This window comes from Mucor mucedo (genome assembly GCF_025094135.1).
Source record: "Mucor mucedo strain NRRL 3635 chromosome Unknown EV154scaffold_71, whole genome shotgun sequence".
Taxonomy (NCBI): domain Eukaryota; kingdom Fungi; phylum Mucoromycota; class Mucoromycetes; order Mucorales; family Mucoraceae; genus Mucor; species Mucor mucedo.
In genome coordinates, this window is record NW_026252355.1 from 40,578 (window position 1) to 52,794 (window position 12,217).

The 12,217-nt window shown below is 34.5% G+C and overlaps 5 protein-coding genes across 5 annotated transcripts; 1 reads left to right on the forward strand and 4 right to left on the reverse strand.

The window, feature by feature from the left end:
- Window positions 1–143: 143 nt before the first annotated feature.
- EV154DRAFT_483207 (uncharacterized protein) lies at window positions 144–1,403 on the reverse strand (the record flags this gene model as incomplete). Its single annotated transcript, XM_051598558.1, has 2 exons — window positions 144–1,213; window positions 1,289–1,403. 2 exons carry the CDS (start codon window positions 1,401–1,403, stop codon window positions 144–146), a joined length of 1,185 nt encoding a protein of 394 aa, XP_051455754.1.
- A 1,934-nt stretch (window positions 1,404–3,337) lies between these two features.
- Window positions 3,338–4,891, reverse strand: EV154DRAFT_514814 (uncharacterized protein). The gene is made up of 2 exons (XM_051602184.1): window positions 4,693–4,891; window positions 3,338–4,617 (listed from the first exon to the last, which is right to left on the reverse strand). The coding sequence occupies exons 1-2, from the start codon at window positions 4,835–4,837 to the stop codon at window positions 3,401–3,403; spliced, it is 1,362 nt and encodes a 453-aa protein (XP_051455755.1). The 5' UTR covers window positions 4,838–4,891; the 3' UTR covers window positions 3,338–3,400.
- A 2,099-nt stretch (window positions 4,892–6,990) lies between these two features.
- On the forward strand, window positions 6,991–8,976 carry EV154DRAFT_467370 (cytochrome P450; the record flags this gene model as incomplete). The annotated part of the gene is made up of 7 exons (XM_051597763.1): window positions 6,991–7,413; window positions 7,514–7,969; window positions 8,037–8,064; window positions 8,121–8,179; window positions 8,247–8,366; window positions 8,443–8,737; window positions 8,816–8,976. The coding sequence occupies 7 exons, from the start codon at window positions 6,991–6,993 to the stop codon at window positions 8,920–8,922; spliced, it is 1,488 nt and encodes a 495-aa protein (XP_051455756.1). The 3' UTR covers window positions 8,923–8,976.
- EV154DRAFT_514818 (translation initiation factor eIF 4e-like domain-containing protein) lies at window positions 8,915–9,913 on the reverse strand. The gene is made up of 4 exons (XM_051602185.1): window positions 9,785–9,913; window positions 9,518–9,618; window positions 9,230–9,444; window positions 8,915–9,155 (listed from the first exon to the last, which is right to left on the reverse strand). The coding sequence occupies exons 1-4, from the start codon at window positions 9,864–9,866 to the stop codon at window positions 9,041–9,043; spliced, it is 513 nt and encodes a 170-aa protein (XP_051455757.1). The 5' UTR covers window positions 9,867–9,913; the 3' UTR covers window positions 8,915–9,040.
- A 1,132-nt stretch (window positions 9,914–11,045) lies between these two features.
- EV154DRAFT_284235 (uncharacterized protein) lies at window positions 11,046–11,774 on the reverse strand. The gene is made up of 2 exons (XM_051594768.1): window positions 11,614–11,774; window positions 11,046–11,469 (listed from the first exon to the last, which is right to left on the reverse strand). Exon 2 carries the CDS (start codon window positions 11,445–11,447, stop codon window positions 11,055–11,057), a length of 393 nt encoding a protein of 130 aa, XP_051455758.1. The 5' UTR covers window positions 11,448–11,469; window positions 11,614–11,774; the 3' UTR covers window positions 11,046–11,054.
- Window positions 11,775–12,217: the final 443 nt, after the last annotated feature.

The following is a 12,217-nucleotide window of genomic DNA, read 5'->3' on the forward strand; positions in this document are numbered from 1 at the left end:
AAAGACAAAGAAGCTATTGTGTGGTATAAATAATATTGCATTAAAAAAATATAGGTATAAAAAAGATGAAAAAATAAATATAAATGCTATGTACAAGATTGTTGGGTGGAAGTAAATTGTATATAATAAAAAAAATGATGAATCTAAGTGTTTAAGCAGTAAAATTTTGGGGTTTCTATCAATGTATGAGCATCCGTGTCACGATAAGAAGGTAATTTAGCCGATTCGTAAAGTGGCAAAGATTCCTCGTATTCCAAGGACCGTAAAAACCTTGGTGAATCTTCTGTATCTACATAGTACACCTGCAAATCTTGAGAAGCACGAATACCGTATCCTAATGTGCCAATCATTAATGGCATTTCCATATCGACATTGGAGTTCCAAATAGATCCAATCAAAAATCCACTGTGATTACTCTTGATCTTGACACGAAGGGTATAAGAGACCTTGACGATTTTCGAGTAATTGATGGAAGGAGTTAGATCGACAGGTAATGGTAAGCTCACTTGATACTCAGCGCCAGTACCGTTGGCTGTCTTCACAAGCGCATATTTGTATCCCTTGGCATTGGGTTTGTACAGGTGAGAGGCAACCACTTTTGTCATGGTCACAGCTCTGCTTTGAACGAGAGCTACGGTTTCACAGAGCTCAAGTAGGATAGAGTTCACTTCAGCAGGTTGGTCTTCCTTTTGCTTGCTGCTACTATTGCTGTGCGTGTGACGACGCGAGGCCACAATCGTGATGGGAATGCTGTCACCTGGTACATAAGCTAACGAATGAAGTCTAACGGATGCATCCAATCCGCTATCAGAACCCAATTCGATAATCGGTTGCTTCAAAAGCGTAGTTTCGATAAAAGGCATGTAGTTGATGGATCTGTGTGAGACTACGGTAGGTAACGTGAACGTGGTACGAATGAGTTTTGCTGATAAATCAAACTTGCACTGATATAAAGCGTGGCTCATGGAAGGCGGGAACTGAATCATTGGCATTTGGATAGTGAAAGGGAATTGATAGTGGTCTTCTGTCAATAAACAGTCCTCTCGTGTACGCTGCCAAAGAGTTTGTTGCATACCGAAAAATGGGTTTTTTAACAAGGGAACTAAGAATTTGACTCCGTCATGGACAGCCGTAGCATTTTCTGCTCCTTTAAATGCAATTACTATACGATCTGCTGCAACAGGCGATTCTTTCATGCGGAGATGAACGATACCTTGAAGTAGCGTTATGTTAGCTTATAAAGTGAAAGGGTTTTTATCTCTCTTTTTTTTTTATATATTTTTGTTACCTTGGAATACAGATCCAGGTCCGTATACTGGCTCATCTTGTACTGTAAAACCAAATTCTGGAAGAAGTTCAATAGATATACTTATAATGGGATCGTTTGATGGGCTAATTGTCATCAAATGGGTAAAAAAAAGTTTTTAAAAAAAAGGGTGTTTGTTTAATAAGGTTGTTATAGAAAAAGAAAAATGTTTTTGTATAAAGAAAAAAAAAAAAAAGGAAAAGGAAAGAGGCTGATGTGTCACTTTATATCAATTATAAACCGGTAAAAATATCCCATTTAACTAAATCGGACAAAGTCGTGTCATCTTTATTTCTATTTTTATTTATCGTAAATCGACTACATGTGAGTTTTCGTTGCATTGTGTTTTTCCGTTCTTTTTTTTTCTTTTGCATTTAGTGTAACGTAAAAAAAGTCTAGAATATTATGATCCAACTAGTAAAAAGCCAGTTGTTGAAGCAAATACTTCATGTCATGATTAGACTTAAATTATTTGCTAATCCATTACAAGTGTAATTCATTTCACGAGAATTACTTTCTAAGTTTTCTGATCTATAACAAAGAATATGTATACATAAAAAAAAAAAAGCCTTGTTTTCTCTTACACAAAAGTGACCTTCTCACGAATCCACTCATTCTTTTTTCTATCCTACTTTTTATGCACACACGAAAAAAGTCATCACTAAACAAAAATAATGCCAAGAAGTTATTATTAACCTGATTTGTATAAAAGATTTTTTTTTTGTTGCTACGCAATCATATTCATTATAGCATGATGATGATAATTATTATTAGACGACATTATTACATATTCTATACATGCTGCCATTTTATTGTTCAGTGTGAGAACAGCATCATGAGTACATGGTAAAAAGTTTATTTTCGCAAAAAAGGCTTGTATGTTTCATTTAAAAAAGACTAGCCCGCTCCATACACAATTTATGGTTCGTGCGCTTCCGATACGGAGTGTGTGTGTGTGTGGCAAAGTTTTTTTTTTTTTTTTTTCTTCCTTTGTTTACTATTTTTATGAAAAAAAAAAGGCTCGTGAAAACCCAACTACAGTGGTATGACAAATATATTGACACAACTTCTGAAATTATCATGATAAAATAATACAAGAATGTGGGGTTCATCCCTCCACCCCCCCAAATAATAAACATGTTCTGACTAAAATGAAAAAAGTCATGGTTGAATCTGATAGATCATAAAACCGATCATTCAACTAAGCGTCATCTGCAAGAGAAAAACTATATGCCTCAGTTTCTTGACATTCTCCACCTTTTAATTTTATTTATATATATATGGCACCACGCAAACACATTAGCGGATCATTTTTTTAGACGTGTTTGTTTTAAATCAGATGATAAAACAAAAAAATGCAAAAGCGGGAAAGTCAGAGAAAACCCACACCAATGAGAAAATAAATGCAGGTTTTTTTTTTTTTCTTGGATTCAAGTGTCACCAAAAAATAATAATAATAGAAAATTCGATTTTTGTCTGACACACACACACACTCGTCCCGATGCCATGACATAATTTCTTTTAAAACTCATGGCGTACCAATACATAGCAACAGTGATCTTTACAAGTTATTAGGTGAGTGTCATTTTCTAAATGTGAGAAACTTTATAATTTTAGTGCGTGAGTGTGAGTACACCACATGATTCTCACTATCTCTTATAAAAAAAAAAGAGGGGGGGGGGGGTGGGGATGAGTGATCATACATAGAAAATTACTGATATATTTGACATTCGGCTGTCTATTCATTGTTCTATGTGTCATACTTAATTTTACTTGCACATGACATTCCTTTATCTACTAGAAAAATGCCCAACATTAAAATGACAAACTGTTTCATACATTATATTTTTTTTTTTCGAAAACTTTGGACTTATCAAAAATGTAAAATAAAATATGGACTAAGCATTATGTGCCATGTGTCTGTACATTGGACACACCGTATTACTCTTTTTGGGTTTCTTCTCGTGTATTCTATTAACAATACTAGTAGCAGCTCATTTTATATTTAGTTTTACTGACATTGTTATATTTTTTTTTTTTTTTTAAAAAAAAAAGTTGGGTTTATTTATACATGTTGAGCAACATTCAACTCATTTACACGGCACCTTGAGTATATATAATTAAAGGTTTAGATTTGGGTGTCGATAAAGTGGGATGAGCAATAGAACTGCAGTCTCCGAGTTGGCACGCGTCTTTGCTGTATGAAGGCAGCCTGATGTCGTCATAGATGGGTAACACATCTTGATATTCCTCACTTTTTATAAAACGTGGACGAGGCATGCAATTTTTGTCTGTCTGATATATTGAATAATCATTTAACTCATCTCCTGCACGAATGCCACGGTCTAACGTTGCAATTACTATAGGTGTTTCAAATGCTGCAATAGCCGTAGACCATGAAAGCCCCAAATATTTTCTCAAGTTCGTCCTCTTCTTGTTTGAATTTAATGAACTGTTGTCTGCGCTGTATTTTCCGATTTCTGTTGATAATGTTGTGGTGTTTAATTTATCAGCTGGTTGGGATTTTTGAATATAGACTTTAATTTTGAGCTTATAGGATAGGCACATGACCATACCATATTTAAACGACGGTGGTAGTGTTTCGTCAATAGGCACTGTTAGCTGGTACTTCTTTTCCCCGTTACTGCTGTATTCGGACAAATTTCGTATCACATGAGTTTGAGTTGCAACAGCATTAACAAGAATTGGCTCAGTATCCACATTGAATTTGGAGACTTGATATAACGTCATGACAATACTAACATCGTTGGAAGATTGTGCTGCGTTCAAGTGCCCTTTCAAACTGACAGTGGCTTGGATGGTACTACCGGATACATATTCAACCGAATGTAATATAACTGAAGTTGTTAAAGTGGTCAATGAACTGGCCTTCTTTTTCTTTTTCAGGTCCGGCAGAAGAATGGGTGCCTTGAGTAACTTAGTTTCGGTGAGTGGGATATACTTTATATGACTGAAGGCGATTACTGGCTCGTAGCAATAGTCCGAAGGTACATCCAAACGAGCAATAAGACTGTATGTACAGCGGTAATATTCATGATTCATGGAAGGCGGGAATTGTACAAGGGGCATTTGTACAGTGAATTTAAATTTGTACGTCTTTGTTGGCTTTAGTGAATTTAATGTTGCAGTAGGTTTCCATAGAAATATACTTGATCGGAAAAGTTGATTTGACTCAGACCTAATAATACCAGGTCCTGAATCAAATGTCAACATCACTTCTACTCCTTGAAACACAAGATGAAGACAAGACGCTCTTTCTGAAAATTCGTGGCACTTAACAACTACAAATCCTAATGGATAAGGGTTAAACATTAGCCGTGTGAATTATTTTGGCTAATAATAATAAAAAGTAGGCAAAAGCAAACCTTGAAAAATTGTGCCTGGTCCAAACGCTCTCTGATTATCTTTCCCGATTGACCATCCAAATTCGGGAAGTAATTCGATAGAAAGCGTAGCTATAGCAGATGGGTCTACTATGTCTTTTCGTGGGCCAAATAATAAGTCCATCATATAGTCAATGCTGTTCTTTTACAGAGAAATTAAGTTAAAAAAAAAAAAAAAAAAGGGGGAAAAATTGCAATTTATGAACACCATTTTTTTATATTTATAGAACTTTTTTTTTTTTGGGTGGGCTATAAAATTAAGAAACGGGTACCGTTCTTTCTGGCCCAAGAGGACAGGATGCATGTCACTTGACACTTTCCCAGTTCGTCTCCAAATGTTACCTGTCTACAGGGTTTTACAGACTACAATTATCAAACATGCATGTAGTATTTTAATACAATTAAATCGATGAATGCGTCAGACTCTACTATTAGTTAATCTATACTCTTTTTAAATACCAAGTTGCATAAACTTTCTAATGAACCCTAAATGAGAGTTTTTTTTTTCTTGGATTTCTAGCAAAATAATGTGATGTTCTGTTACTAACTTCTATAATTTCCATATAGACGTATAATTTCGTATATGCACTGATTGCTTGATGAGATTATAGCATGGCATATCAGAGGACCACTAAAATTTATTATCTTGGGAGATCGCAAATTTTGGTTCGCTGAACGTGATCTGCAAATAGAATTCGATAAAACAAGACCAAATCTATGTATTCTGCCGTTTCTTTTTTACAATAATAATCATAGAAAGCGTGTAAAAGTGCATAATAGTTTTGTCTTTATAAGATAACTTGCAACAAGACCAACCTTTTTTTCTTCAAACCAAATGTTTTTGTCTCAGTACTGCGGAAAAATAAAAAAAAAGGTCAAGTGTTGGCGATAATTAACCTAGCACGAATAATCGAAAAAGGAAATCGCATGGTTGATTAAACCAGCAATTTTGCTCTCGTCATTCAAATATACATGTTCAAAGAATACCAAGTAGACCCATGACTAATTTTTATTACATGACTTTAATCAGAGTTGTTCTTGTCCATCTATCAGGCATTAATAACTGTCGCAAAAGTTTTTTTCCAAGATAGATAGTTTTGGAGAAAAAAAAAGTAGTATATAATAATCAATGAGATAGTCTAGTCAGATTTATCCGATGTCAATGTCAACAAGTGTTTAAGAAGAGGTATTCAAATGTCAAATAACGGTACCCTAAGATGCTAATATTGACAATTGGAGTATATTGTCAATAAATAAATATCCACGAGGGGCTTTATGTTTAACCAAGTCAGTCCCTAAAACATATATTAAAACATGTATTTATATGGACTCTTATCCTTGGTTTTATTCGTGAGACTTTTATGTCTTTCCCCATCCAAACTGATCGTAATCGACACCGTCATCTCCTTTTGAAGGCTTTTCTTTTAAGTGTCTTCTAACAAAATCATTGCTTGGTTAACCAAACAACACCAGAGGTACCCTTGCTTCTTTATTTTTTAGAGGCGTACAGAAAGTGCCTATTCTCCAGTTTAAAAATCGGCTCAGCTTCGTTATCTTTTATCAGCCCGTGCCGAATTTATTAAATCGGTGTTTCAACTCTCAGGACAACTCAGAAACTTATTTAAAGCAATTTTATGAGGTAGATAATAACACTTTTTACCAAAGTTAGTTCCAAAACCAGGAGAGTTTGACCCATCACTAAAACTCACTTCTGGGATATCACGCTAACTGTTTCTTCAGTTTTAACAATCAGTTTGTGCTTATTGGGTGAAAAAAGCAATTCGAGTATAGGGGACCCTATAATTCGTAACAGACATCACATTCTAAATAATCAGCATTGATAGCTTCGTTTTTCCTTAGTATATCAAAGGATACTTTTCAGTAAGATCAAGACGAGAGAAAAATGCTTACTGTTAACTAGGATTAAAAATAATCTAGTTTCAATGCACAATTTAACATTTACATCGTTGCAACTATTAATAATTACTTAGGATACCGTTGTGTTGCTCCAACAAAGCGTTACACGCGTATTTATTTATGCAGCTTCCTATTATGGTCTTTGCTACTTCAACTGAGTAATAACCCCCCCCCTTTATTTGTTCCTGGATAAGCAAATTATGCCTCAGAGTCTGAACGACATATTTCTGATAATACAAATATTTATAATTTATGTTTCAAAACATGCACTCGATCCCCCCCTTATTGTTACTACCCAGGATAATAAGTAAATAAATAAGACGCTTTTTTTCTTCTTCTTTTTCTCCTTTTTCTCTTTATTAAATGCTTGTACAAGAAATTACACGTAATCTACTCATTAAAAGATCTTCCAAAACAAAATACACTTACTTGGGACTTTTATTTTCGGTTTATTTTATTCTATGGTTGTATCGTTTCTTACGTGTCCCCCCTCACTTGAGACATTTTCGATCTGTTGGTTACTTCAAATGGATGTTGGCATGTTTACGTAAAAAAAAACCTACACAACGTCTTGTATTTCCCAAAAACGTGTCGACTATTCATAAATTTTACTTGTCAAGGTTACCTTTGACAGACTGGATTCTCTTTACTCTCGACCCAGAGGCAGTCAAAACCATCTTGTCCAAAACAAGTGCCTTCTCTTTAAATACGCAAACCAATCCACTCTCTCGTTTACTTGTCCAGAACAGTCTTTTATCTGTAAATGCACGGAAAGAACAAAGAAAGGTAAATACAAAGGAGAGAAAAAAAAAAGCAAGGGGGAGAGGGGAGGGAAAGGTCACCCCAAAAAAAAACAGTTCGTTTATTGATACATTATTGCGCTTAGATCATGGATCCAGCAATTGAAAGGATAGCACCTGTTCAATTATTAGGATCACTCGTTCAGAAAGTGTTTCGTGTAATTGAACAAGAAACGAATCAGACAGTGAAAATAATTGATTTAATGTACAGGCTTACTCTAGATGCACTGGGTCATACCGTGTTCAATTTTGACTTTGAGTCGTTGGATAAACCAAAAAAGATAGAGTGGATCCAAATGTATACAGACACTTCATGTTCGAGACTCGACTGGCTTCTTCGACATGTACCATTCAAAAGAAGACGATTTTTAAAAAGTGTCGATCGTTTAAATGAGTTATTCTTATCCGTCACTGAGAAAAGAAGACAGGAAATTCACAGCAAGAAGTATGACCCGAGACCTGACAATGAGAAGGATCTTTTGACTTTGGTTCTAGAGTCTGAAATACGAGAAGAAGGGTGTATTCAAAACGAAGAGATCAAGGTAACTAGTACTTTCTCACTCTAAGGGTTCTTTTTTTTTCTATCTAAAAGAAAAATTATTTCAATAGTGTAATTTAGCTTCTGTTTTTGTAAACGGTAACCAAGAGAAAGAGAAAGAGAAATACGAAATGAATCTAAATTATAACTATTAGGACACGAAACCACATCTCATGCTTTAGGCTGTTGTTTGTATTATCTCGCTTATGACAAGGTATAACATGTAAAAAACGTATTTTGATAACCTAATTGTTTGTTGTGTTAAAGAGAAAGATAAACAGATCATTCAAAACAAAGCACGCCAGGAAGTTATCCGCATTCTCGGAGATGAGAAAAAGGATGTTATACCCACTGTAGAGGATTGTAATTCCATGGTATATTTAGACATGCTGATCAAAGAAGTAATATCTTGCCCAACACACACACACACTTATATATAAATCGTGGGCTAAAAATTCAATGTAACCCATGATTTAGAGCCTTCGTAGATTTGGTATGCCATTGTTTACAAGTCCCCACCGAATGGAACAAGATACGTTCATTGGTAAAGTACTTATTCCTCAAGGTACGAGTGTCAGTATTGATCTACATGCTTTGCATCATGACCCTCAATTATGGGAGGAACCTTATAAGTTTAATCCCGAGCGATTTGCACCTGGAGGTGAATATGACCAGATGGAGAAGGAAAATGGATATACATTTGTACCATTTTGTCATGGAGATGGAATGGATCTAAGCATGACAGAGCAAAGAGTGACTTTGGCTATGATGTGTAAGTTGCACAGAAAAAAATCAAAAAGAGATAATGATTTTTTGACTCTTTTTTTTTTTCTTTGATAAATGACTGCAGTAAGAAAGTATTTGATTGAACTTCCGGTTGATTCGATCCACAAAGGTGGTGTTCAGATAGACATGACACCACATACACTCTTACTTCAATTCGACAAGAGATATTAAGAAGAAAAAAAAAAATGAAGCCTTTTTTTTTTATATTTACAAAATTTTAGCAACAAAAAAAGAAAAAAAAAGAAAAAAAATAATAAATGGTATGGGGGGTTTGGGAGGGAAGGGTGATTCATCGGAATACGTCAGTGTTACGGAAACTTGAATTATCTCTGAGTGCATCGTTGTGTGTCTTATATTCCATGGTTGTCTCTGATGGTAAACTCAAGTGTTTCTTGATGGTATCCCTACATAACAAACATTTGTCAGTCCCTCCTTTCCCTCTCTCTCTGCTTTTTTTTATTCTTTAAAACCAACATACCTTATTTTAAGATTAATTTTGCCATTGGAAGAAGTCTTGTTCCAAACAGAAATTATGTCTTCCGAACCTCGAATGGACAAGACTGCTCCACAAATCTCGTCATTAACATCAAACTGATCCCCAATAATAGCTAAAACTAAAGATTCCCAATATCTACTTGCTAATCCTTTTTTAACTCGAACAATCCACTTTCCTCCATTAATATTAACTTGGTCCTATAAAGGTGTATACTTATCAATAAATAAAATAACACGAAAAACAAGCTCTCTCTCTCTCTTTCGCTTTTACCTCCCAAACAGGTCGAACACCTTGTTTAAATAAATGATAATCGCTGATATTTGGCAAGTCGCTTGGGCGGCGAAGGTGACTATAAACAGCCCAAAATTCTTCTACCTTTAAACCCAATAATAATAATAATAATAATAATAAACGATGAGTTGTCTCTCTCTCTCTCTCTCTCTCTCTCTTTTTTTTTTATTATTATCATTACTTTCTTACCGTATTAAAAGTTGCGATTTTTTTTCATTGCCGCTTCGTAATTTGTAATTTTTTCACCTGGAGATCTATGCATGAACCAAAAGACCCACCCGTAATGAAGAGCATGTGATAATGCCCGAGGTTCTTCCATGTGGTTCATTTTATGAGTATTATTATATAAAAAGTGAGTAGGAAAGAAAAAAAAAAAAAAGAAAAAAAAAACTTTTTGGGAAATACAAGGCCAAAGAAAAAGGTCACAAAATTGACACAGTCAGTTAGCCGGGATCAACAGGAGAAACACTAAAGTAGCCTAACCGGTTTGCTGGTAATTACTGGATTTTCCCTCCTCAACCTTGTACGCTGCCCCCGCTATTTTTTTTTTTTTTTTTTGTAAAAAAAAGCTTAATCTAATTCATCCGAAAAAAAATAAATTATCATATTATGACTATAGTCAATGATTTGGCCCTTCTTGCACGTCTGGTAGACCACTTAATACGGCTAATAAAGCATCTGTACCGGTCTACATTCATGAGCTGATATGTCTACAATAATTCTCGTATAAACGAACATTCACCAAAGTGAAGCTGCAAATGTAAATTACTATTTTGGCAAAAATCATGTACTTTCCCCAATGAGTATTCTTATTGAAATACGTTAATCTTTCTTGGTGAAGGTGAGTCAAGTGATATTAGAGACTTTAGGGGATTAATTTACACTGTACTAAAAAGTAAATTATACTGTTTGGAAATCAGATTAGTGCTTTTTTCCATCATTTTTTACACTATTAGTGTAAACGCTTTCACTAATCTGTCCTTGAAGTAAGCCAATCGCTTCTGTCAATATCCCATATTTTAAAGACCAACTTTTTAAAATTCATGTTATTGGCCTTCTACTAGTCTGTATTAGGACAGTGATAAAAGTCACTGTGAATGCTATAGTGTAACACTTAGTGAAAATCTGAGTCCCCTAAACTCTCTATTGGTTTCCTGCAAGTTGAACGGTAAATTGAATCTCAAATAATTCTTGTTTACAATGGAGGTAGATATCATTATAGCGATTAAGTGCTTTTATACTATTTAGTAAATGTCATTGGTTGAAGAGGAAGACATAATAGACAATGATGCAATACTCCTGTCTACACTTTCACTTGTAGAACTGTGACTCTCTCTTAGTGCTCCAGATGCAAAGAGTAGTATTTTTTGCATTGAGCAATCAAAACATTTTAAAAATCAGGGGCCAATGGGAATCAAGTTATCGGAGTGCTTTCCACCCCAAAAGCCGATTATTTTATTTTTACTAAAGAACAACAAAAACAAAATGGCATATTATAAAAAAAAAAAAAAGGGATTTAAGGTATTGAATACCAAAGGGTATGTTTATGAGAAGAAAAGAGTTCATCATCCTTCAGTTTAAGCATCTTTTTTTCGATTTTACAAATGTTTTTCTCCAGATGATTGATTTGAAGCGTTAGATCATCATAGGCGATCAATAATTCCTTTTCCATATCGCCCAAGATGGTATTGTTCTTTAATCGATCAATATCATTTTTACTGGTAGCATAAGTAAATCTCAAGCTGTCAAAGATGACGTTAATAGTAGCGAGTGTGTCATATGAGTAATCCAATTCCGCCATCAGCTCATCAAACATATTCACTGCCGCTCGTTGTTTAGGTAGATGGCTCTTTCTACCACGATCCCGTCTTCGTCTTTTAAGCAAGGGTGATTCATGATGACTAAACATTTTATATTCTACATAAGGATGTCTACTTGTGAAAGAAGGCATCGATCAAAGAAAAAGAAGAAGAAAAAAAAGTTTAAAAGAAAGAAGGGGAGGCGTACAAAGGAAAAAAAGCTCAAACATTAAAAAACTTATGCTTATTTTTTTTTTTTTTTTACGTGTGACATACCAAAACAAGTTTAATGTTTGCTGATTTATTATATATTTGTCATACCCAGAGTGCATGTATCAGTGGCTTTGGTAACCAAAGCTTTTTGTTTATTCCTCATCAGATTAAAAATGGGTTCCCCCGATGTCTTGTCGTCAATACACAGGCATATTTAAAAAAGAAAAAACATGTGATAATTTACTTAAGAAAACTCCTAATAAAATTTAAGGCTATCAACGCATGAAAGGCTGAAAACATCCTTATAAGTGTTCCATCCATGTCATTTAGATTCATTATTAAAGCAAACAAAAGATGTCATCATAAAAAAAAACGTCATTTTGACACTATAAAAATGCTTCCGTTTCATAATTCTTACTCTTTGATCGCCTCCCCCTCCCCGCTTATAGTTTCAGCATAATCAAGGAAATAAATCTAGACTCTTTAGGCATCGAAATAATTGACAGGCTACAATAATATAAAAAGATGACAGCATTTTCCCATCCTATCTTATCAATATGAGTAAGTTAGTGGTTTTTTTTTTTTTTTTTTTTTTTTTTTTTTGGTTAATTGCCTTTTTTTTTTTCAATGACAGTGATACTTTTCGTATCATCGGTATACTTTGTAG